General features: G+C 43.9%; 1 protein-coding gene across 2 annotated transcripts in view; it reads right to left on the reverse strand.

Annotated features, from left to right (window-relative positions):
- The window catches only part of CRIM1 (cysteine rich transmembrane BMP regulator 1), a 202,968-nt gene that overhangs the window by 78,631 nt on the left and 97,248 nt on the right, over positions 1-27,089 (reverse strand). For both annotated transcript variants that reach the window (XM_061155608.1, XM_061155607.1), the window contains one exon: positions 7,196-7,317. In XM_061155608.1, coding sequence (XP_061011591.1) covers positions 7,196-7,317 — 122 coding nt within the window. The remainder of the gene's footprint in view (positions 1-7,195; positions 7,318-27,089) is intronic.

Below are 27,089 nucleotides of genomic sequence, written 5' to 3' on the forward strand. Positions count from 1 at the left end.
TGGAAAGAGTCTAAACATCAACCAACTGACGTATGATACACAAAATGTGGTATATCCATGCAATGGAATATTGCTTGGCCATAAAAAGGAATGAAGTTCTGATATATACTACAACATAAACGAACCTGGGGAACATTATGCTAAGCAAAAGAAGTCAGTCAAAATATACCACATGTCATACAGGATTTTATTTATGTGAAAGGCCCATGATAGGCACATCTACAGAGACAGGAAGTAGATTAGTGGTTTCCTAGTGCTGTTCATTGGAAGGACTGATGCTGAAGCTGCAACTCCAGTACTTTGGCCACCTTATGCGAAGAGTTGACTCACTGGAAAAGATCCTGATGCTGGGAGGGACTGGGGCCGGGAGGAGAAGGGGACGACAGGGGATGAGATGGCTGGATGGCATCACCCACTCGATGGGCATGGGTTTGAGTGGATTCTGGGAGTTGGTGATGGACAGGGAGGCCTGGCGTGCTGGACATGACTGAGCGACTGAACTGAACTGAACTGAACTGAGTGCTGGAAAGTCTTGGGAACATGTGGGGTGACTTAAGAGCTTGGGAATTCTGGGGGGGATTGACAGTGTTCTAAAATTGTGATGACAATCACACAACTGTGAATACATTAAAAATCATGGAACTGTGCAACTTTACTTGGTGAATTGCATGGTATGTGTCTCTGTAAAGCTGGGAAAATAAAAGTAATTCCAAGGTTAAAAAAAAAAAAAAGTTCTCCTGAGCTAATGCAACCTATTTAATAAGGTAGGAAAAACTGGATTATGACATACATAAGTCATGGGCTTCTCTGTCCTAACATCTTTTCTCCATGTGTCACCTTGCATGTTTGGAATACATGAGACTTCCACTGCATTTTGAGTATACTTACATTTGTTTTGTACTTGGACAAACTAGTGTTTTCTAATTTGACTTTATAACAATGCTGTTGAGAATAGAGAACAAATATTAACATCTACTTCTTCAGTGAGGAAAATGAAATTTAAAGCAATCAGGCAGCTTGCCTAAAGTCACATCATTAGTGTGAGATGATCTGTGTGCATGTATTTTCACAAAGGCAGTAAATGTGCATGTCTGAACCTCTTCCCTAGTACTGGCTGGATATACTATTTTCTTCCCCCCAGAAAACTCATGTCAGAAAGAATCATCTTATTACAGCTCAGAAGTCTATATGCTTTTATCTAACATACTAAACTGAGCTGGGATTGGAAGGAACTGGGCAGTTAGACCCCAAGTTTGAAAGTGTAGGAAATGAAGCACTTTTCACCAATCAAATGTTCATGCTGTGGAAGGAGGCAAAATACTGCATTCTATCAAAATGCTGAGCTTCCATTCAAATTGAAGAAGAACATTTTTTAAGAAACCAATCAGTATTAATTACCTATTTGCCTTCATCAACCACAACGGCCATCTGGGTGAAGCCACAAATCTCGGTGTGAGATTTGAAGAAGTGAGGAGGAAAGGTTGTGGTTATGAACAAAGTGGCTCCAGATGAACTCGCTTTTATGGCGGGTTGTGCGGAAGCCTGAGTGGGAGGAGACGAGACTGACAAGAAGGCTGGGGCAGTTACGTTTCACTAGCACAGGCAGAGAGCAAGGGAGCAGAACTGAGAGAGATGGCGAGTCCCAGCAAACACAGCCTTGAAAACACAATCGATTCTTTAGGATTAAAAAAAAAAAAAAAAAATCACATGATATAATGAAATCCTTGTTTGATGCTGAGACAGATTTAGAGAAGCTCTTCAGAAAAGTGCACAATAAAAATGGCTGGCAGTGCTCTTTGAGGAGCAATGACCAATTACTTCTTCACCTGCTGGGGATAGAGATGAATCTCAGGACCATAGGGAGGGTACCACGACCTCTGTAAGAGGACATTTTCCATGGATGGAGAAAAGAATAACATTACAAATAGAATACCTTACTATGCAACTTGTACTTCTCAATGCATAAAAGTGCATATGCACTGAGATGCACAAGTGTCTTTTTAAAGATTTTTGCACGTTTTTTGTGTCTTCCCAACTAAATTTTATGTTTCTCAGCTCTGGAATCTTCTCTTCCCTCTATAATATATTCCAGAACTCCTGAAAAGGAATTTTATAGTATAGATTGCTAGTAAGTACTATTGCCTTGCCAAATCACGCTGATTGGCAGATGGTGATAGATATATAATTTTAGCAAAGGAAAAGATTAAAATGTAGAACTTCACATCAAATGTGAAAATGGAGGGGAAAAGTCCAAATAAGTATACTTCTGTTGCTTTTTCTCTTTAATAGCTCAGTGAAAAATGGCTGATGTCTTGCCTCTGGTCTCCTTTCTCTGGGGTGAGTGGTACAGGAAGAAAGTGGGCAGACGTAGTAAGTCAAAAAGAGATAACTGCATGACAAATGAGCAATGTCTGACAATTTCTCCATAAACCAGCAACAAACTGATAGAATCACAAAGGCAGGTTACATGAGCTTCTCGATACGTGAAAGAAGAAACCACCTTTTCAGTGTGGGGGAAACCGGGTGTGTGTGCCGGAGCATACCGGATAGAGGGTACCTCAGGATAAGAGAAGGGGAACAGTACTTACAAAACAGGACTGCAAAACACTGTATCACTCTTAAGCAAAGTCAGCTTGGTAAGGCCCCCAGGACAACATGGAAGCTCAATAAATGCACATTGTGTGAAATATTCCTTTCAAGGTGCCATATTCTCTCCATTACTGTAGAAGGAGACCTTAGATCCCTAGAAACATTATTGCGCATCACTGCTACACAACTGGTTCTCAACATGTTTTCATACTAACTTTTTTATTAACAAACTGAAGGTCTGAGTTTTTTCTTTTCTCAAAGATTCATTTATTTTTTTGGCTGTGGTAGATCTTCCTTGCTGCGTACCGGCTTTCCCTAGTTGCAGCGAGCGGGGCTCCTCTCTGACGGCAGTGGTCAGGCTCTCACTGCGGTGGATTCTCTTGTGGAGCAGAGGCTCTAGGGCACTCGGCTTCAGTAGTTGTGGCTCCTGGCTCCAGAGCACAGGCTCAGTAGCTGTGGCGCACAGGCTCAGGGGCTCTGAGGCGTGTGGAATCTTCCTGGAACAGGGTTTGAACCCATGTCCCCTGCATTGGCAGGCGGATTCTTACCCACTGGACCACAAGGGAAACCCAAGGTCTGAGTTTTCCAGGCCCAGATTTTGCACAAGGAGAAGCTGACTCTGGGTCTGGCTCTCCTATGATTGATTGATTTTACATGTTAGTGTCTGATGCCAGAAGAGTCAGTGGCTGTGACACTCAAACCACAATGTTCCAGTCTGGATTTCTGTGCATTTTTGTATGTTGGAGACCTGATCATATCTAAGCAACCAAATGATTGCTTCTATACTCTGAGCATGGATGACTTCCCTATTCAAACCCAAATGCCTCTAGAAATGAGTGAGCCGGGCCAGTGTAAGGCAGTAAGATGCACTGTTACCAAATGGAAGAGGACACATGTCCATCTAAAGAGAGGCCATCACTCAACCCCTGGTGATGGATGAAAAAACTTGTTTTTGAGCCAGAGTAGACACAGAACTATTTCCTGAAGAAGATGTGGGGTTATTCAACACTGCTGTGGAGGTCATCCTTCTAGGTGATGCTACTGATGTCTCACAAGTTCACACGAAAGGAGCACCAGCTCAGCACCTGCTCATTTGGTTTCTACACAACAGGGTTCTCATTGAACTACCACCGTGCCGGTCCTCCGCTCGGCCCTCAGTCACAGACTGGCACAGTCTGACGGGCAGCTCAGTCGTCCTCCCAGCAGTATAAAACCAAACCCAACAGAAAAGAGGAGTAACATTTATGGAGAATGTTCTTTCCATCTATCCATCTAGGCCAATGTTTTCAAAACTCAGGAGTTCTTGAATTCTCTGTTTTCAATCTTCTGTTTTCACTATAATGCTTATCTTAAAAAAAAAATAATGTAAGCATATGGATCACCTGGATGACAGCTAGGGAACTGAGTGCTGGCAGGTAATCCCCATTTCTTGACGTGGGGTTAGACAGCAACCCACTGTCTCCTGAACGGGGGTTCCCAATCTACTCCAATACCTTCCTACAACGTTGTGGGGGCACGGTGGTGGTGGGGGCTAGGGGGCTGGGTGGTGTTCTCAAAATCAACAAACAGATCTTCGGGCATCCAGGTTCCAGATGGGTGTTCAACTCACCCTTGAGAACTGCTTTCGTGGAGGTGTATTTTAATATTTTGCTTTTACTTTTTATTAAGAAGAGCAGCCAGAGGAAACTGGGGGTAAAGCAACTAGGACACAATTCACTGCATCAGCCAGCGCTCTCTCTTCAAAAGTTTCCACACGAGGGGAGCGCTGCCCTGTCTGACAGGTTTCTTGTCTCTAAAAATAAGAATTGTGGCTCTGATTCTATCTCCCTTTCCATTTTGATGGCCAGGATGCCGGGGGCCTAACCTGACATTTAACTCCAGCAATTACATAGACAGATGCTATGGCCTGCATACCTGTGGGCACTTCCTTTTTCCTTTTCAACTTTCACGTACACCTCTACAGTCTGACTCTCTTTACTCATTAATATTTTACCACTATTTTATTGTGTCTGCTCTTAGTGTAAATTTGCCTCAAGTCCTCTGTGGATAAGTAAGGCTATATATATATATATATATATATATATATATATATATATACACACACACACACACATATAAGGTTTTTAAACATATGTATACATAAAATAGACCCCTGCTCTTCCGGGCAATAATAATGAATTTTTGATAGGTGATACCCTCTAATGGGGATCTTCTGACAATAGTAAGACTTCCCCAAGGCACTGGGTGCCAAATAATCAAATATACATACACACATACAAACATGTGTATGGAGGGAAGTGTGTGTATGTATGCCAAAAAAAAGTGAAATACAGACTTTGAGGTAGAATTCCATAAATAGTATCCTGTGGAATTAAATCTTCAGAGTATTGTAGTTTCTAGCCTCACCTACAATTAATGACTAATACAGTAATAGACAAACTACAGCAGGACGAGAAGTAAAGCAAAGATCACCCTACTAATTTATGGTGGCAATAAAGAGGCAAACACCTGAAATCCTGTTACTGCTTTGTCGTCTCAACATTTTCTCACAGTAGGCCTGTTCCTGAAGTCAGGGCTCTAAAACTGGGAGCAGGCCCTGGAGATTTATCCAAGGCCACTGAGGTCAAGCAGGGGCAGTAATCAGCTGCCCAAACTGCATCACATTGGGGTGAGATGTAAAGTGAATGTCCTGATGAGAAGGCCTGACACTTGGTTTTCTATAATTAAGAAGCAAAGAAAGAAGAAAGATACTCCACTTTCTCACCCAGCGGATACAACAGCAAGTTGTATTACTAGAGGTGTTATTTCCAGGGTATGAGAGACTTCAGATTAAAGTGTGGGGCAGTAAAAGATAGCGGATTCTCACAAAGTAACTCCTCTATGGGCTGACAATTAACAGCCACTCTAGAGGGAACTAAGATGATATGAATCAGATCACTTGCTTGCTCACCCAGCCATGCGTCAGAACCCAGGTGCCCCTCAAGAAACAGGTGATGTGCTAATGTCACAGACACAAGGATAGATTCCCTGTTTTCTGGCAGTTCAGATTCTAGGGTGAGAGAGAGGCATGCAGAGGGGTGGGTACCAGAAGGAAGCACATCTGAGACGCTGGGAGCTCAGGACAAGGACCAACTATTTTGGTCCCAATGGTACGAGTTAAATATTCACAGAATATCACTTACAGTCAATGAGCTTCAGCAGGAAGTACCAGAGGCTTGGTCATTTGCTGGTGGTGAACAGACATTGCTACCGGCTGGATATTGCAGGTGGGGAGAAACACCGAGAAAAGATCTATGTGCATGGAGCCTGCCCTGCACCTCTCCCTGCGTGCTTGAAGTCAAGAAGCAGCGTCCTGCAATGCCCAGGACCGTGAACAGGAAGGAGGCACACAGAATCATAGAGACTGTTTGCTCTCGAAGCACAATTTCTAGTGCCTCACATACAAAACCTCACTTCATTACTGTGATTCTCTCCATCTGACACATGTGGCACCTGAGACTCAGGGAGGCCACGGGGATGACCAAAGCCACACAGCCACCAAGTGGAGGAGCTGGTCTTCACACTGAAGTCATGCAGTTCCACTCGATGCTCTCTTTTAACCACAGAGCCATACTGCCAGTGCTTCTTCAAAGTGGGGAAAAAACAAAACAAAACGTGTAGCCTCTGGCCTAAAACCTACAGGACTCAGTGAAACAAATCTGGACTTTTTATATAACCTTTCTTTTTGGGGAGGGGCAGCTTGGGAGACAGGCAGAAAATCTTCTGAACCCTGAATTCTTATAGGCAGCGGTTAAAATGGACGCTTCTACCTGTATAATTTTGTCATATTTGTCCACATCCAAAGTCATTTTCCTTGTGTGTCTAAATACTGACTAAATAATGCTCTCTAAAAATCACTGACATTTCACTTGCTTGAGTTTATTCTTTGCTTTTCTTCTGAAAATTCTGATTGGAGGGGCATGATTTAGGCTCTCCTCCCTTCTAGCATCTAAATTCAATAAACACCAGGTTGTCACACCCCAAACCCTCTGCTGAGAGGTGAGAGGGAGAGAGGTGGATTTTCTGTGAAGGAATCCTGGGACTGAAGAATGGCTTTTTTGGTCCACAAGGTTCCAGCTTTAATGAGGCCAATAATACTGACTGGGGCTGGCCAGAGGCGTTTCCTCTAAGCAGAAAAAGGATGAACTAGAGGAACACGGTCTTTTCTCTTTCAAACTGTGGTCACTCCAGCGTGGCATCACTTACACAGACTACTTCCAAGAGCAACGGGATGAGGTCTTCTGACTGGAAGAACACGGCCACACTTTCTGTGGTCCTTTTCCTGTAATCCTAGAATTTCTCAACTACTGACACACAGCAGAATATGACGGTCATATGCAGTCTGCGATGACCTTTTCAAAAATGCCTTCTCTAAAAGAGGGAATGAGGAGTCCCTTCCTAACTTTCCCTACTGCATGGTGGGATCTTGAGCAACTATTCTGAGTTTCGTCAGCGCCCTGAGCATGTTGTCTGCCTTTTAAAAGACAGAAGCAGCTAGGTTGGACCCTCCCTCCTCCTCCTCCTCCACAAATGTACACTCGCTGAGAACAAGAGAAACCCCACGTACCATTAACACATTCAAAGACATCACAGCACTTTCCAGGTGTCCCATCTCCACGAGAGACTATGCGGGGAGTGGATCCCACCTCACACACGGGGAAACCACATAAGCCAGAGAGACACTCGCATCTGAAACCAGAGAAAAGGGAAGGAAAACCCCGTGAATAAACAACAACACAGAAGTTGGGAGACCACACACAAAGCGGCTGCGGCACACTCCTCACCCCTCTCCAGGACGCTGCCCTGTGCAGCTGGTGTCACCGGGGCACGGGGAGTGGGTCCTAACGCAATTGGCATTCCAAATAACTAAGGCTCATCTCCTGAGTGTACGCCCAGATATTTAACATTAACCATTTGGACAGAAAAATTCCTAAAATGCATTACTTCATTTCTTACTTAACCAGACTGGTATTGAGCATAACAGACACTTTCTTGATGACTCAGGGCCATCTTTTTATGCATACATTATCCTGTCTCTCCAGACATCAGTGATGCTTGGACGGGCTGACACAGAACGGTGCTCCTGCATTTTCTAATGATTCTGTGATGCTGCTTTGCTGCTGTTGACCTTTAGGTGTTTCTCAGGAATGTTTCTGACTCTTCTTTCAACGAATAGGTCATTAGTTTTTCAGCTTTTTTTTTTTTTTACTCAGTGGAATTGTGCCTAGTAGCACCCTCCTTTGGAGCTACATTAATTTAAAATTATATAATAAAAAAACAGATTCTGATTGAAGACCGAGGAACTCTTGACAAATAAAGGGTATAAGCTGTAGCAAATGGATCTTGTGACCGCTATCTGGATGCTGAAAGTTTTAATGTTTTAGGTTTTCTAAGCTGCATGTGTACATTCCTCTGAATGCAAACTACCTCTGTTGGCTCTCACCCTTAACTTCAATTCTCCTGCAAAATTTGCTTGACCGCAAGAAAATAAGAGGCAGGTTAAAAAAAAAAAGGGGGAGAAAAAGATGTTGTCAACTGCCTGATGTCAGAATGAAATCGGAGGCAGGAAATGAGAAGCCCAATGCAGCAGGGCATCAGGATGTAAATGTAACACAAGGGAGGAGCAGCCAGGCTCTGCCCTGGACTCCCCTGGCAATGGAAGTGTGGGTCAGAGGTGGAGAGGATGACCAAGGAAGTTCCCAGTTGACAGGAGTGAAGGGAAGGCCTCCTAAACAGAGACATCCTTGCCAGAAGCATGTGGGTATTTATGTACCAGAGAGGTCAAGATTCGGGGAGGGTAACATTCCCAGGAGGGAAGAACTATTAACACATCAATTCATTAATTCTGTTTTTTCCCTCTTCTTATTTGTTTTGTTCTCTTATTTTTCTTCAGATTTTTTCTAAAATAAAATGTCTGTCTTCCACAAGTACTTCCATAATCAGACCCAGAGATTTAATGACATTTAGTTAAGTGTAGAACTAAAGTAGAAACGAATTCAGATAAAATCTGCACCAAAGATCATTAAAGCCACTGGAAAGGTGTGCGTGACCCCTCTGAGGCCTCGTTCTTGTGGGGAGACGGCTATATATGCTTTATGGTGGAGTTGAGGGTGTTAGGTGATTAAGGTTTTGCTGCAATGGTATTTCTGTGATTTAGAATAAATGTTTGGCTGTTTGGTGTGAGCAGCGTGAGGAGCTCTCGATTCATAATCTCTTTTCCTACAGGACAATCACCTTCCATGGCTGAGTAAACATGAACTGAGCTTTCAGTCCCTGGAAAGGTTATGCGACAGTCTCTCATTTTTATGTGCATGGCCACTGCAGTTTTAAACGGATGATCATATTCCTGTGACATTATAGTAACAATATATCCTTTACATTTACTGCACTTGACACTCTGTACAGCTTTAACTTTTCAGAGTTCACAGACTAATGGGGAAAGAGCATTGAGAGGACCCGCCCTGATTCCAGTATCTGGATGTAATGACAATGAAAGCATCCTCCAAGAACAGCTGACCACCCTTCCACGTCTTTGGGGATTGGGTATCTTCTCTCCCACTCCTGGGTTCTAGGAAATCACTCTAAGCTAAACAGCAGGGAGTGTACGACCGACCAATAAACACCTCATGTGATGTCTTTGGACCTTTCAGAGATCTTTACTGAACATGCATGTGCACTTGTGTGCCAGGCTTTGTGCCAGGCTATCAGAAATCACATCAACTTGAAAAACATAACTAAGTTCACCTTAAGTCTATTCTCCCCACTTTGTTGTTGTCTGTTGCTAAGTCTTATCTGACTCTTGTGACCCATGGACTGTAGCCAGCCAGGCTCCTCTGTCTGTGGAATTTCCAAGATGAGAATACTGGAGTGGACTGCCGTTTCCTTCTCCAGGGGATCATCCAGACCCAGGGATGGAACCTGTGTCTCCTGCACTGCATGCGGATTCTTCACCACAGAGCCACCAGGGAAGCCTGCTTCCCCCACTTTTACATTTGATCTGTTCCCACTTTTACATTTAACCTATTTCCCACTTTTTAAAATACCTCTCTGATTTTCTTAGAGACCCACATGGGTTGTCTCTGGCAAGCTGCAGAAGATCTAAAACTGCACAACTGCCTAGTAACCCACTGGGGAAAGGAAAACCCTTTAGGCTGAATTTTTATTTCTAAACCCAGAAGGACTGCACAACACAGAACCAAGGATTCTGACGCCCTGGTTTTGGCTGGTGGGCTTGTTCCTGCTCCCTTCCCCTTCTTGACCAGCCCTTGGGCAAGCCCTCCGTAGTTACTGCCACCTTTGAGTCCTCAGAACCTGAAACTAGCACATGTTCAAGACCACTAGCACCTTAAAAAAGAAGGAACCTATGAAGGAAACCAACAGGGAAAAATCTGGGCTCATATCAGATATCTACTGAGCAAGGATCTATTAGGTTGAGGCTTTACAAAACTTCCTTCTTTGCAGATCAAAAATAGTCAAACGGCAATTTTACACAGTTCAACAAAAGACAACTTGTGTGAGTTCTCTTTTGACGGATAAAGTCTGTACTGTCTCAGGTAACAAATGAGGGCCGATCAGGAACCTTTTTCCCAAGGAAATATATTACATTATAAGTAATGTTGAGTCCAAGGCAGCTTGATCAAAATTCTCTAGATTCTCTGGTTTACCTACACTGGAGGTGGGGAGTGTTCCCTTCCACAGATGGGAACAGTGAGGCAGGCAGCCTCATCAACTGATCTGAAATCAAGTAAGGTTTCCTATCCTGTTATTTATAGTGAGTCATGGGGAGGAAATGCTAAATTACAGAGCAACTGAAGCACGCAAGCGGAATCTTGCCCTTATCACCTTTTCTCTTCATTCTTATTCTTTTTTTGGTCCCTCCTCCCAATCTCCTTCTTGCCCTTTACCCCAAAGCCTGGATAAAGAACAAGCAATGGAATGGGAAAACATGCGGGTTTGTGGCTGAGAAAACAGACTAACCTATAAGTAAATCGATGTCCACACTTACCCCTGACTTCTAGAACCTTCCATCCTCCAACTTCCAGGTTCCGACCTGGTCTCCCCTCACCTAGATCTCTCCTTCTCCCAATTCATGCCACACCCGTCCTATGGTTCAGTTCCTGCACTTCCGTAGTCACAAGCCTTCAGTTACTCTTCATTTAACTGATAAACTTGTCAGCCTAGCATTCAACACTTTCAAGTCCTCCGCATCTCTTTATTCCCATGCAGTACTTCTCTTCATTCTCTTGATGCTAGCCACCTTCTCCAAACAAGCCCTCCCTCTGCTGTCTCCGCGCAGCCTACTCTACTCCCTGCTGAACATTCCTTATCTAGCCTTCATCTCCCGCTGTCTGTCTAGATACCATCTGTCTTTCTAGATTCCTTTAGATAATAACTCCTCTCTGCAGCCCTAAACACCACACTTCTCTTAGGACACCTGGAGCAGAAGAGCTAAGGGCTTTTTAAAGAAAACCAATAAATAAAACAACAGCTTTATCGGGACACAATTCACATCCTATAAAATTCACCCCTGTAGAGTATACAATTTGATGGTATTTATATTCACAGGGTTGGGCTACCATTACCACTACCTAAATTTAGAACATTTTCATCATCTCATAAGAAGCCCTGTACCTCCCATTTCTTTTCTCCCAGCCCCTGGCAATCACGAGTCTTTATTCTTTCTCCATGGATCTTCCTATTCTGGTCAGCTCATATAAAAGGAATCACAGGCTAAGGGCTTTTTAACCTCCAACAAGAAGCAACTTGTATTTGCAATCTGCCTGCAAAATCAAGCCTTTAATGTTATCCTTGGTATTAAGATAATCATCAATCAAGGTCCCACATTAATAATGTTTGCATAATGTAATCACAGCTGCAGCCAGGTAGGTGAGTGAAGCTGTCTTTTTGCCCTCTCCAGTAGGTAATGGATCCAGCTTAGTGGCAAGCACAAAGATGAACAGCACTCAGAAAAATCATCTAAGCCCCTAGAGGGCACTCCCCTCCTTCGGAGGCCTGCATGGGCTGGCTCTCTGGGCTGAAAGGCAGTGCACAGGCCAGTCTCCCCTTTGTGTCATTTACCTCCTGATCTACACAGACACTCCCAGGCAGGCCGGGGTCCCAGAACAACTTTCGAGGTGCTCCCAAGTCTCTAGTTATCTTCTAGCTTCCATATTCTGTGACGTGTGGAGGAGACAGCAGATGTGTCTGCCCACATGTGCTGACACAGTGTATGGACATATGTGACAATGGCAATCTGCGATTCACTGAATCCTCCCTCCCCACCCCATTCCTCAGTGCCACGGCTCAGCCATCCACCCGGTCTCCCATGCCTGCCTCTCTTACTCCCCAGGCAAATTCCATGCAGCCTGAAGGCCACCCGCTCGCTCCACAAGGCCTTCTCTCATCAAATAAGCAACCAGGATTAGTTAGTTCTCTCTCCTGGTATAGAGCTGCTCCTTGTACAAAATCAAAATCCTACCGTTTCTCCTGTGAATTCCCCTCGTGCAGGGACATGTCTTATTTGTCTTGTAATGAAAAAAATGAATGATATAAAGACATCCAAACAGTAATCTGGAATAAGATTTTTTTTTTTTCGTGGCTAGTAAGTCAGAGGTTCGACCATGCATTGTTTTTAAAATTTTTATTTTTAATAAATTTTAGACACAGAGCTCCTCAGTGCCGTGCTTTTCAAAACCAGCATGTGGAGGGAAAGACTATGGGATTTGTTTAGAATGCAGATTCCAGGGTACCATTGTCAAGGACTGTTTCTCTGAGCGTCTGGGGCAGGGCTCTAGAAGCTGCCTGGATGATAAGATCTCCAGGAGATTCCACTGGGAATCTGGGGCCCACTTTCTGAACAATTTGCTCCTAAAGCTCCTAAAGGAAGTGATGCTGAAGTTGAAGCCACCTGATGCCGAAGAGCTGACTCACTGGAAAAGACCCTGATGCTGGGAAAGATTGAAGGCAGGAGGAGAAGGGGACGACAGAGGATGAGATGGTTGGATGGCATCACCGACTCTATGGACATGAGTTTGAGCAAGCTCTGGGAGATGGTGAAGGACAGGGAAGCCTGGCGTGCTGCAGTCCACTCAGTGGCAAAGAGTCAGACAAGACCAAGTGACTGAACAACAACAAAGGTACCGTGTTTCAATAAAGTAGGTTGCACTTCCCAGCGGCAAAAGCCATGTACAGCTAGTTTTGTCATTTTACTGAGTAGTGTATTTTGATCAGCAGCCCTTGCTCTAGATCGTTTACTAAGCCTCCTTCCTGCCTGAACACAGCTAGCCTACAAGTTAAGAGACGTAGAATGAAGAAAATAATAACTGAATTCACTATCCAATACCATCAACCCATCAAAAGATGGTGACTGCTAGCAAGCCACTTAAACTGTGGGATGCTCAGCTTTCTCCTTCTTAAAACGAGATGGTTGGACCTTCATGAGTTTTCTTCGAACTATAAAATCCCAGGATTCCAACACTGTCATTCCCATCACAGTCTGATCTTGGCTCATCCCTGTCTGCAGCTTCTCCTTGTCTGCACCTCATCCTCGAAGCACATCACAGTCTCTCCCTTCAAGCCCCTCAACCTCCAGACCTGGCTCATGATGGGCCTTGTCTCTTTCTTTTTCCCCCAAGGAGAATGCAGGAAAAGGAATGATACACTCAATACTGGCATCTCCATATTACCAGGCACATCTTCATAACTACATTGAAGAATCAACAGTCTGTTTCACCACAATGATGACAGAAACCGTAAAGGATGCTAAACCACAGGGAGATGGCAGAAGACGCTGTGGGGAGAAGAATCCTCTTGGCCTTCCTCCCACCACTCAACAAAGCAGCAAACTATCAGACTCCTCATTGTCCCCTAGCAGATCCTCATTCCTACCTGTTTGTGGAGGAAACACCACTGATTGAGGCCCCTGAAAACATGTCTCCCAACCCTGGATGCATTCCACATCCAAACTGAGTCCTGGGCCCTTGGCAAGGAGAAAATCACTGTCTATAAATAAAAAATGACTCTATTTAGGTGGGAGGCAGTGCTCTCTTTACACAGGAAACAAGAATAAACGTGGAATTAAAAGGGCAAAGCACGTGTACTACTAGGATTCCACACATCATAAAAATAAAATAACTGTCAGTAACGGAAGTTATAATGACACATAAAACATATTCCTAGCCTATAAAAAGTAGTTTCAATTTTAATTAAATCTGACCTATCTACTATCTTTCTACTGATTAAATTTCTAACCTCTTTCTAGCTATGTGTAAGTTCTGTGTTATGTTTTGTTTTTTAAGAAGACTGCAAATAAAACCTCCAAAAAGAAATGTGTTTCCCAGCTGAGGGCCTGCCTAACCTGGTAGAAAACTGCCCTCCCTATGTATCTTACCATGTTTCTCCTGCTTCATCTGCCAGATTTACTACTAAGTAACACCCCCACCCTACGCCATCCCCAGCCCATTCATCCACCATCTCCTTCATTTCCCCACCCAGGCAGTTCAGCACGTGCCTCAGCTGCACCAGCAGGCACAGGGCCTGGCTCCAAGGACCACACGCCTCCTCCCAGGGGCCTCCTCTCTCCTCTTTTCACCTGTAAAGCCAGAAACCCCATGTTCTGCATCACTTTCCCTTCAAAGACAACAGTAAAATCACTCTGCTTTTGGTCGCTGTTGTGTTTTGCATGTTTCTGTGGGGAGCAGCGGAAGGACATGCTTCAGTAAAGGGGCAGCATCAACAGAGGGCAAACGGAGAAAACAGTCCTCTGCATTTCCTGCTACACGGTACTAACAGGAAGGTCCACCGTAAGCCCTTAATGACACAGGCATTATGACCATCCTCTTCCTAGCTTTATCAAGGGGCGGATGATTATGGCTGGATTCTCAATGCTGGCCTGTGGCTCAAGGAACTTAACTGTAGGTGCTAAGTTGGAGAGAAAAGTGGTATAAATCATAAGACAATAGGAGCTGTGGGCTCACACCATTCCTAGAAATCACCCTCCGGAGCCAAGCCCCACAGTAAGCAGGTCAGGTCAGGAGAAAGCCAGTGTACATTGCATAGGTCCTCTATCCCACGTGACTGTTTAAACAAGAAGAGTTGGGACTGTTCCCAAGAGACTCCTCCTGGCAGCGGGGGAACCAGAGGCACAGACACACAGCTGGGAAGCACCCCCAGGGCCCAGGCCCCTGTTGAAACACCGAGACCTCGGATCTGGTGGGGGTCCTGAACTGAACTCAGCGCGGCCCAACAACCTGATAACTACCACAACCCAGGACAAGAAGCTCTCTGCCTTCACCTCCCCAGGCCCGGGGCAAGACACTGGTGTGTGCTTCCATGGTGGGCAGGACAGCTGCAGAGCAGGGACAGGAGTGAGAGGTGCGTGGAGACCCAGGCAGGAGAGGCAGGAGGAAGGGACACCAGCACGCTGCACTCTGGGGAGGAGGAGGAGTGGGTCTGGTGGGGACAGTATGTTCCAACAAAGCAACATCAGGTGTTCCCAGTTCAGGGCTGGATTCGCCGACTGCCTTAGGAATGGATGCGTCACGACGTGGGAGCAGCTTGCTGGTGAACACGCAGTGACCCTGGAACTCTCTGCCGAGTATGTGCGCGCAGCAGGCACTCAGCGGGGTGGGCTCGGGATACACAGGTGCTTGGTTCAAGACGTCTGGTTTAAGGAGGTATCGGATACATATAAACAAACCAGAGCACAAGCTGATGGGGACCATTCTGTCTCCTCCCTAGATCACGGGAAGAACAAACTCCAACATCTGGACTATCTGGAAATGTGGACAGACCCTCCACCGCTGGGGCTGCTGACGCTTCTGTAGGTCCTCGGAGCTGCTTGCGACCTGAGCTGGCACTGAAAGAGCTGACTTTGAGCACGCGTCCCCTGGATCCCTTGGGGCTGCTGATTCCCAGACCTCTCATCCTTGTCATCAGTGTAAAGTGCAAGGTCCTCTGGTCTTCCATCCTCAAGGGAATGTACATCCTCAGAGACCACCCTGCTTCCCAGGGACTCATCCTTTCGTGCCCACTGCTCGGCCTCCCCCACCCTTTCCTCTCCCAGAATCTGATTATCATCACAAAGTGCACCATCAAATCTGTTCTAGCCCTTACCTGGCTCACTTGAAAATATTACTTCCTTAAGGTGAGACCATGAACGTCCCCACACTCACCTTTCCCCTGGGCTTGTTCTTCACAGTGACTACAGGCCAGCCCTCACTGCTGCTTGCCTCCCTCAAGCCTCCATGCAAGCCCCCCCTAGCCCCCTGGGGCTTTATCTCCTGCCCATTTCCTACAGGGGGGTGGAGGTTCTGAGAGAGTGCTCTGACATGTGGGAATCTTAGGTGTGAGTTCTGGCCACATGGGAGCTGTATGACCTTGGGCACCCCATCAGCTCTCTCAAGCTCGCCTGTTCTGCATGTAGGACAAGGAAGATTCAAGATTCCCTATCTCATGGGACTGCGACGTGGATTCAATACACTGATGTAACCAACACAGTGTGTGGAACATAGAATCACTGAACTCCTGTGAACTACTTCATATCACTATCATTTGGAAGCTTCCAGGTCTATATGGAGGAAGCCTTTTCACCATCCTGACCCCCTCACCTGATCTTTTGGACTCCAGTGACCCTTGCTGCCCCTCTACTTCAGCCATCTGCTTTCACCAGCCACACTTCTCTCAAACGTCAAATCAGACTTCCTATAGTCCACAATATTGGGGGTTGATTTTGGAATTTTCAGAATAATGGTTCATTTTTCCTTCCAGCTGTCTCAGGCCCAGGCTCCCACCACACTGACTCCTCAACCTTATTGAGACTTCTATTCCCAAATGGTTCACTTTTCTTCTAAGCCTGGGCCTCATTTGATGGTATCTCCTTCACAAAAAACAGCCCCCAAACCCATGGCATTTTACCTGAGCCACCAGCTTCATGATACCTCTAAATTCCCGGCCCCTTTAATCTTGTCCCTTGACATCAACCCCAAGTCAGATACACCCTGAAATGGCAAACGTGACTGTCTTTTTTCAAAGGTTGGAAGGGTAATCATCCTAAAGCTGTGGACAACTCTAGAGGGTCTGTGCCCTCTGAAGGGACTTCACTATTCACTCCATGCAGAAATGTATAGTCAGTGTTGCTATACCTTCCAACTGCTCAAGAGATACCAGATTTTTCCATGAAGAATCCCAGGTTTTAAATGTTGATGACTAATTTAAAGATGGACAAAAAAAAAAAAAAAAAAAAAGGCAATGTCAAGAAAACATATCTTGGGGTCAAATTCAGCTCCAAGGCAGCCAGCTGCAAACTGGAATTCAAACCAGTGACTTCCTTTAATACCCAAGCTGTTGATGGGTGGTGGAGGGGAAAAAAAAAAAAAAATCACACTTCCGGCAGTAGCTGTTCTACATCTTCAACACTGGAGTCCCTCATGCATCTGAAGACCTCCGTTCAACCCTTAGGATCATTCTTCCAACTGCAGGCACAGAGAGCCAATGCTGTGTGTCTGTGTGTGTATGACCAGGGTAGTGAGAGCGGACACAGGTGGGAAGTGTTCATCCCACATGGGGAAGAGAGGGTGGAGGGAAAGACATTCCTGGAAGGGGGAAGAAACTACTCACATTTAGAGGCAAGAAAGAATAGCGTGTTTAGGCTGGAGTACATGGTTCAAGTCACCAGGAGGATATTATATGCTGGGCTGGGGAACTGGGGGATATTGTGGGGGAAACTTGTGGGAGACATGAACTAGTGAGATAGGCCAGAGCTGGGTAATAAGGGGCCTGGTGTACCATACTAAGAAGTACCATTTATTGAAAGCAGTAAGAAACTAAATAATATTTAGATCTAGTGATGTAGTTTTGTAAAAGGGATGATTACCAAAGGAAAAAAGAAAAAACAACATGGGCATGAATTCCATTTTTCTTGAATCATCACGTGTGCTGTGTGCTCAGTAGCTCACTGATGTCCGACTCTTTGCGACCCCATGGACTGTAGCCCGCCAGGCTCCTCTGTCTGTGGAATTCTCCGGACAAGAATATTAAGGTAGGTTGCCATTTCTTACTTCAGGGGATCTTCCTGACCCAGGGATCGAGCCTGCATCTCTTTGCATCTCCTGCACTAGCAGCAGCAGCAGCACTACCCGCATGGGTGGGATTAGTGCTAATTTTTAAAAAATAATTACTTTGAGAATAATTACAATATTGATGTGGTTTTTGCCATACATCGACATGAATCAGCCATGGGTGCACATGTGTCTCCCCATCCTGACCCTCCCTGTCCCAGAGCACCGGCTTTGAGAGTCCTGCTTCACGCACTGAACTTGCACTGGTCATTTATCTTCCATACAGTAGTATACGTGTTTCGGTGCTATTCTCTCACATCATCCCACCCTCGCCTCCTCCCACAGAGTCCCAAGTCTGTTCTTTACATCTGTATCTCTTTTGCTGCCCTGCATATAGAATTGTTGTCACTGTCTTTCTAAATTCCATATATATGTGTTAATACACTGTATTGGTGTTTTTTAAGTTGTAAGACACATTAAAAATATAAAAATCGATGACCACAATAGCCTAGAATGCCCTTTCCTCTTTCTCCATCTGGTGAACTCTGACTCATTCTTAAAGACTGAGCTCAAAAGTCAAATCCAACAGTCAAATTCCAAATCGAAATCAGTATCTCTTTATAAGCTTACTGTTTTTTTGTACAATTCTACTTCTAAAGCATGTAGCACTTTAAATTGCTCCAATTATCTACATCTGTCTTCCCTTTAGACTGTAAGCTCCTTGACATCAGTCTCTACTTCTTATTCCTACAAGGTTAGCAAAACATCCAGCACATGATAAACACTCAAATATTTGTTCTCCACACAGACTAAAAACATTATGGGATTCTGATGCTAGGGCTTACTATAGCTTAACTACCTATAAATTTAACTAAAAGAGTATGCTGAGTATTTACCTGTGACAGACAATGATGAGATTGAGACTTACCAGGTGCATCCTTGTCCTCAAAAAAGTACACAATCTAACATCTTAGAAAGTGTCATAAAAGTCTTCAAGAATCCATGATCTAGTTGATGGAGATCAAAGTACTCCATCCTCTTATCACAAGAGCCATAGCATACAAACAAAGGCACCGGAAAGGACCATTTAAAATGTACTTGTCTGTGTGATAATACATTCACAACAGACGGAGCAAAAGTCCGAAAGAAACCAGTCGTCTCTACCTTCAGGGTTGCAGTCAAACAGTTAAATGTCTGCTAAGCTCATATAACTCTCAACCCTCTGCAAACTGTGTCTCCACAATGATGAGTCTTATCACCTATAGCCCGCGTAAGGTGGCAATGAAGAGTAAAATACAGCCCACAGCACTGGGTGTTGCTTTTGGCATTTCTAGAAGAGGGAGGGTTTTAACGGGTTAGATTTGCCTGTTGGTTTCACAAGTAACTTCACAAAACATTTCTGTAGCACTGTCTGGAGCTATTCTTCCAACAGGTTGAGTCATGATGATGATGATGACGATATCAAATGAGGGTGGGTGGGTGAAGCCCTCTGAGATGCCATATCATCCAGGCTGTGGATTCTGTTTTCCATTTTTAATGAAAGTCTTATGGAATTCAGCTGAGGGACGTTCTTTCAGTGACAGAGGGCCACGTATTTATCATCTGGTGATGGCCAGTCTCCCTCATGTCAAACTGAAAGCCCCCGAGTGACAGCCTGAAGCTTTTTGTCTCAGGAGTAAAACAAGGACCAAATAAGAACAGACACTGGTCAGATGCAACACAAACAGCGTAAGACACTAGTATAGGAAGTGCGGGGTTACACATCTGAAGTGAATTATTGACAAATTAAACTCTCTATTAGGGAGATAGTTCATCTCCAATGGGCAAGGGTTTTACTTCTAGGAAAGCATATTTTCTTCATTCTGGGGACAAGTCCAATAATAACATGGAATTCCTACAATTATTTTGTTTTACAAACATCAGAGTTTAATATAGACTCTGGCTTTTTTAGTCATGAGTTGACTTGCTCCTTTGGGCCAAAAATTACTGTGACAGAGGGCAACAGAATAGAAGTTCTTTTCTTAGTTGAGAAAGAAGGGCTTCAAATATATTTCCAAATTTTTCTGCATGTATTTAAAAACAGAGAGAATGCTGCATGATAGCGTGTCAAGAGTCAGGAATGTTTTGAATCTGCTCTATGCTAATGCATATTTTACATACTGTGTAAGTTAATTTTATTTATCCCCAAAGCAGCTAGATAAATTATTCAAATGAAAGGGAACAACCAAAATATGAACTGAATTAGAGAAATTTGTCTACTAACAGATTAGTCTAAAAAAAAACCAAACTGTTATTAAGTGCCATCTTCTTCAAGACAAGGTCTTGGGAACAGATGGACATTATAATTAATTACAGGGCTTTAATTTGATCAAGTCCTTTTGAAAATGAATATTCAGGGGTAATTCTCACTGGTTAGTTTCAGTAAGCATCATACAAGCACCTTAATTACCCAGCACACTGTTAGGAGCGCAGGGATCTACAGAAACTGTTATTGGGTGATCTAAAACTTAACACTGTCTCAGAGGACTCAGAGGGGCTCTGGTTTTTCTGAGCCACCTGCAGGAAGTTTCTGGCTTTGACTTCCCTGTCTGGTTGGGCTGATGTGCCCGTGATGAGACCTGTCCTCCATGTTTCTGACCCTTGTGTAATTAATTATCCCGCCTACCCACTGGTCCCCAGCACCCTCTGAAAGGCACCATCCAGTTGAAGACAGGCTGAGGTTCTACAGTCAAGACTTGACTGGGGAGCTCTAGAAAACTGAACCACCCAAGTGCATGTGTAGGAACCAAGAGAAAGTTAAGGTATTTCTGACACTGACCCTTTAAGACCATTATGCAAAAGTGCTCAGCTGTGTCCGACTCTTTGCGACTCTATGAACTGTAGCCTGCCAGGCTCCTCTGTCTATGGGGTTTTCCAGGCAAGAATACTGGAGTGGGTTGCCATTTCCTTCTCCAGTTACGCAAAAGTGGATAGATGTTAAATGATGCAGAGGAGTGAGATGTGACTTCTCTATCAGCTGGGACCTGTAGATTCCAAGCTTTGCAACTACAGGCAAATATGGAGGGATATGAAAAAAGATCATCAGTGATTCTGTCTGTGTGTATGCTTTTTGAGGTCCTTGATTTCGTGGTTTGGATTTAAGGCTTGCTTAGTCTGGATTTAAAGCTTGCTGGTTGCTTTATTGCTTTTTCTTAAATGCAGTTTTCATTATTTGGTAGAAATCCAGTCTATAATTTGACTCTTTTCTGGAAGGCAGATTACCTCTGTGTGTGTTCCTTTCTTATTACCCTCCAAAGGTCTGAAACTCTTCTGAGACTGGTGGAGGTGGTATTTGTGAGGTGCTGAGTTTCTTCAAGCCTAAGCCTTATCTTCTTCATCACCACACCCCAAACCAAGCCCAGTGTTCTCTGTCTTCCACGAGATTCCCAGTGAGTCTTCGCTATTTAGCCGAGCACTTCCCAAACTACACCTTGTTTTCGCTCACTGCAGCTTTGTGGCTAGATTAATTTTGATGTAACTCAAGTGCTTCTGAAAGGAAAGGACAGCCTGCCAAAGATTCCACTCTGCTGGCTTCATCCAGGATGAGTCAATTTCAGGCTGTAAATTCTGAAACCCCAGAAAGCTTCTTTTCTAAATATCTACAACCAGTCACAAAAACCAATGTGCAGCAATCTCCAAGCCTCTATTATCACAATACAATACAGTACCAACAAGGCAAATTTTCTTGAGAGTCCAAAGAGATCAGGATAGAGCAAAGGGAACTAAGCATCCTGGATTTTCACCCTGAAGCAGCCGCATATGACTATTTAGATTCTGTAGTAAAATTCATGACCTTTATTCTGGCCATGGGCTGCATAGCTGATGTATCTTTCTTATACAACAGGGTTGGGCATCCTTCTTTTTATCTTATTTCCCTTCCTGGAATTATAGTGTTCGGAGCTTTATGGTACGACAGGGTATGAGTGAGAAACTATCTTCTAAGGTCAGTGTCTTATGAGACAGAAATAAAACTGAGGCTCAAAGACAAGGGACTGTAACTCAATAGACCATTTTTTACTTGAAGAGACATAGAAAAAAGTGGTCTAATCATAAAGTTAGAGAATCTAAAACTCTTCCACAAATATAATGCTCTGTGTGTGTGTGTGTATACACAACTTAGTGTGAAATAAAGAAAAATGCCATAAAAATATGGAGAACCCGGATAAAGAGGTGTGACAGGGAAGAGAGACAAAGACAGACTTTACCTTAAAGAAAGTGGGGCAGCAATAGCTGGGGACAGACAGGTACAAATATGGCTGTGGGAGCCAGTCGGCAGCCATGTACAGGTTGATGGAGCTCACACCGGTGAGTGTGCAGGGCTATAACGATGCTACACACATCACCCTCCTCACAATGCACCCATCAAGGCAGGCTGACAGGCAGAGATATCCACATTCTATTAGAAAGCAGTTTAATAGAGTAAATCCTTATCTTACGGATTCAGCCTTTGGCCAGACAGTCTCTGTTCCTGCTATATAAGTGGCTATCTATTTATAGATGTAAAAAAAGAAAAAGCAACTAGTGATATTCAGCTAGCCATTAACCAACAGGCAATCTCTTTTGTTGGATTCAGCATTCACAATTCAACCAGTTCTGATTATCCTGGTTTAAATGATTAGTCTACAGCATTTTAATTTAGTTCATTTTGCCTTACCTAATTTTTTTATGAAAAAAAAAAAAAAAGTAACTGTAATTCTTTCATGACTTCCTTTGGACTTTACCCTCTTCCTGTCATGATGAAAACCATCTCTTTCACTCTCTCATTGTCTTCTGAGTCTTGGGATTTTCCAAAAATTTTCCTTGTCTTCTTTCCCAGAAGTCTCTGATCACCAGCAGGTTGGGTTTCTCCCCACCACCCCACCCCCATTCTAAAGAGTTTGGGAGAAGTCCAAGAGTTTAAAGGTAGAAGTTACTTTTGAGATCACCAAATCCCTCCTCGTCTCCTCCTCTCTCGGGTAAGAAAACAGACCCAGATGAGGTGGGAGGCTTATCCAGACTCATGCATAAGTGGACATGGATTCTAGAACTCAGATCTAGACACGGGCTCTCTCTGCACGGCACCAGGTCATGTGTGGAGGAGTGTTCTTTAGCTGTCTACTCATAGACCACAACGTAAAGCAAAGTGTGGGTCACGGGACATCAGGTCTCCTGAGTGGTGGGGCTGGAGGGGAGCGAACGCAGGGCCACTGGGGTCAGCGCTGCCCTGTGACTCACGCTCACAAAGCTGAGCTCTGCCACTCAGCAAGCAGGACCCTGCCTGAAAGCAAACAGCCACACAGCCTGTCTCCTGGGTGGGTGGGGGAACACTGGGATTCAGGCTCAGCTGCATTTTCTCTGGAACTGTACTCAGAATCTAATGTGCTCAAGACATTCTGTTAAGCTTTATAGTGAAAACCAAAGTCACATATTAGTCAACATTGTAACTAACAGATAATCTAAAATCTTTAATTACTTTGGACTAAGTAATGCTTAGTCCAATGCTTCCAAATCTTGATTTAAAAATAAAAGAGGATTTTCAGTATAGAGTCTCAGAAAGCAAGTGATATAAATGTTCCGGATATAGGCTCTGGAAGAGGATCAGACCCTTTAGTCAGAGAGAGGCTGGAGCCAGGAGGAAGCTTGGGAACCTGGCGTGATACACTGCACACAACCCAGGAGAAACTCTATTTTAAGTTTTTGAACATTATAAACAATGACTTCATTTATTTCCACCTCAAAATAACTGGACTGGATTTTTCTCAATAACTATTAGAATGCATACTTAAAGACAGAAATTGATAACAGAACGTTTCAGAACAAACAGTTTGGGACAAATCTCATTAAAATAAATTTAGAATGGCTGACTGTAAATAACATATTACATTCATTCATCTTCTTAATAAAAACATAAGAAGAGTCACATAACACAGCAGAAAAGGCACAATGATATTAAAAAAAAAAACTCACTTAACACACAGTACAGAAAAAGGAAAGACAGGAGAGGTATTATTTTTTAGATTTTTAACTAGTTAACTTCTCTCCTGTGAATCTGTACCTAAAAATCCTGGTGAAAAATTACAGGGGCAAAGGAAAAACTGTAAAATGAGGCATGTACACTGGGGACAGCAAAGAATACGGAGCACAGAGAAAAAAAAATCATGATCTAGGAGCCTTCCCCTTAAGACATTCTAAGCTGGCTGACAGGAAGACATGGGATGCACAGAGGCACAGGCCAGGCTGGCTCCACACTCCAACCACACCTGGTAGGTCCAATTCTCTCAGACAATCATTCTATAATCAACCAGTCTAGAAGGGAATTACTATGTATTGGGTTGGTCAAAAAATTCTTTCAGATTTTTCTGTTAGATGTAAGATGTTTTAAAAATTGACCTGGTCTTATCAGGCAGATCTTGTCATGTCCAAAAATGGTATTTCCTATTGTGTGATGGGGCAAAACTAAGTTTAACTAGGTAGTTACAACATTCCGGAAGGAGAGGAGTTAAAAATAATGATCAGCTAAATGATGCTTAAAGTTTAGGCAGTGCTCAGAGGCTTCTAAATCTTGTATCTACTCCCAGGTAAATTGCTGACTGGCCAGGGAAGGAAGAAACAGGAAGGGAGTGGCTGGGAGAAAGGAGGCCATGAGCCCCGGGCCAGAAGGACACTGGTCTTTGGAAAAGAAAATCACAGAGCTGTAGCAGTCCACCAGCTCTCCACCGTCAGAAAAGGAAAACTAAAGGAGTCCCTATTTTGGGGACATGTATGTTATGGTGACTTAAAATTGGCCTCAAATTCCTTGCAGTTTCTTGCAGTTAGAGGCGGAATCCACCGCCCCATCCTTTGGACCAAGGCTCACCCTCTGAATTGCTTATATTAGCAGAATGTAGTGGAGGTCGTGCTGTGTGACTTCCGTGCTGGTCTCTTTTTAAACCTTTGCTACTTCCTCCCCCTTGTTCCTGCCATCATATGAAGGCGCCAGGATGAAGGACCACACAGCGGGCGACTCGCCCTTCCAGCCCACACATGTGAGTGACATGACCTTGGAGCATCCAGTCCCAGACGAGCCACCAGCGAGCTGGAGAGGAACCGCCCCGGTAACACACCGAGGCATGAGAAATAATAAATCTTCACTGTTTTAAGCAATTACTTTTGAGGGTGTCTTGTTACACAGCAGTGAGTAACTGAAACATATGTATATTGTGTTAATATGTACTATACTGTTATAAACAAATATGATGGTTGAGATACAAACTCATATTCATTGATGTGTTTCCTGAGCTTTAAGACAACAAAGCATTGTTTGTTTTAAATGCAGTGGAGAGTACAGGCCTTTAAATCAAAGAACTCGGGCTAAAGACTTGGACCTACTTTGTCCCCTGTACCAAACAACGCGTGTGATCTTGCACAAGTCACTTAGTCTCTCGACCTCTGTTTTCATATCTGTAAATTCTTCATGGAGTCACAAAGACAAAATGAGGACAACAAAAGTTAAAAAAAAAACAAAAAACAAAGAAAGCTTTGTAAACGGCAAGGCACATTTTAAGTTAAGCTATCATTATTATTGCACCTAGATGTTACTTAAAGACTTCCTGCTTTTTCTTCCTTGCAAAGACATCATTTGATCAATGCATCTGACATGGCTTTCTCTTTTTAAGTTTTCTTTCTCATGGAGGCACTGGCAAGTATATCTGCGCACACCTACAAACGGCTTTATGAACCATGAAATGTTGGTTGCTCCACAGATAGTCCCATTTTTCCTTTTTATAATCATGCAGGGTTCAGGACCAGAGCCACTAAGACTCATTCCTTCCCACTATCTCCTGAAAGGTATGATGAGCTGCCATTTACCTCACAATGTAGTCAAGCTCCAATAGAACAGAAAAGGATGAAAAGTACCAGCAAGGTGCTTGAAGCCTAAACCAAGCTGAGGGAAGGAAGAATTAACCATGATAATTATATCACACAGAAGAACAGTGTCTAAACAGGATGAAAGTGAAAGTTGCTTAGCTGCGTCTGACTCTTTGCGACCCCATGTACTATACAGTCCATGGAATTCTCCAGGCCAGAATACTGAGTGGGTAGCTGTTCCCTTCAGAAGATGTTCCCAACCAAGGGATCAAACCCAGGTCTCCTGCATGGCAGGCATCCTTTACTGCCTGAGCCACCAAGAAAGCCCTAAATAGAATGAAGTTCAAGAGAAAAGACAGAGAAAGAGGCGACAGTGGAGAATGGGGATTAAGTGCGTGCAGAGATGGAGCAAGGAGAGCAGGGCTCACCTGTCCTTGGAAAGGGCGGGGACGGGTGGGAGAACCAGTGTTGGCGGGCATGGAAGTGGGAAGGGACACCCATGCATGATAAGGACACCTGGAAGGGAGTGTCTTGTCACCTGCAAGAGCCCAGCTCAGCTCGAGTTCCATGAGTGAACGGACAACTGAGTGAAAAAAATGAACTGAAAATAGGCAACTCAAAAGAAGGTTCACAAAGTGAGCAAGTACTGAAATAGGGCAGTCAGTGGCCTGAATGGGCGACAGTCTCACTGAGAGTGGCAATTCCATTCGGATGGGAATGAAGGTGGGAGGGATTTATTCTTCAAGATAAGGGGAAACGTGTCCACAGACTCCTTTTCTAGTCTACGCAAGTACAATAAATCCTACAGAAAAGGGGTCTGTGACTTCTACCTAAGGTAGACCTCTTCTGCTAAAGCTTCCAATACTTTATACTCCATCCTGACTGTAAAAGGCTTCTCCCCCAGAATTCTCCATATACACAGTTCTGATCTCAAATGGCTTTAACTTCTTAGCAATGCTCTTTATAAATATGCTGGTAAAGGTCAAGTCATCATGACAGGGTTTTGCATATTCTAAAATGATCTTCTTTATATCTAATCATGGTCTCAAAGAGAAAACTTTTGATGTGGATCACACACAAGGATAAAATTATTATGTAGCCTTTTTTCCCCTTAAAATACTATCACTATTACAACATATTAGGCTTTCTATTTCCATTTTCATGTGATTGTTTGGGTTTTTATTCTTCTGACAAAGAATGACCTAAACGCCATCCTCCTTAATAAGCAGGAACCTCAATATGCTCAAGTCAAGTCATGGTCTGAGTCCATTCTGCATTTACTGATTCATTTGAAATTAATGCATATGCAGAGGAAAAGAAAGGACACAATTCCTGACCTGTAGAAATGCCCTTTAGCTGGTGAGACAAGGCTTTATCCATGTTAACAGTTATATAACAATGCAAGGAAGTATATGATTAATCGGCAACATGGACAGGATATGTTGGGAGTACCTAGGGAGCGAGCTGGGTGTTGGCTGCAGAACAAAGGCCTTGTGGATAAAGTGGAATTTAACTGAGAGGTGAGCCCTGTGCTTGGAG

Source organism: Dama dama, chromosome 11 (assembly GCF_033118175.1).
Source record: "Dama dama isolate Ldn47 chromosome 11, ASM3311817v1, whole genome shotgun sequence".
Classification (NCBI taxonomy): domain Eukaryota; kingdom Metazoa; phylum Chordata; class Mammalia; order Artiodactyla; family Cervidae; genus Dama; species Dama dama.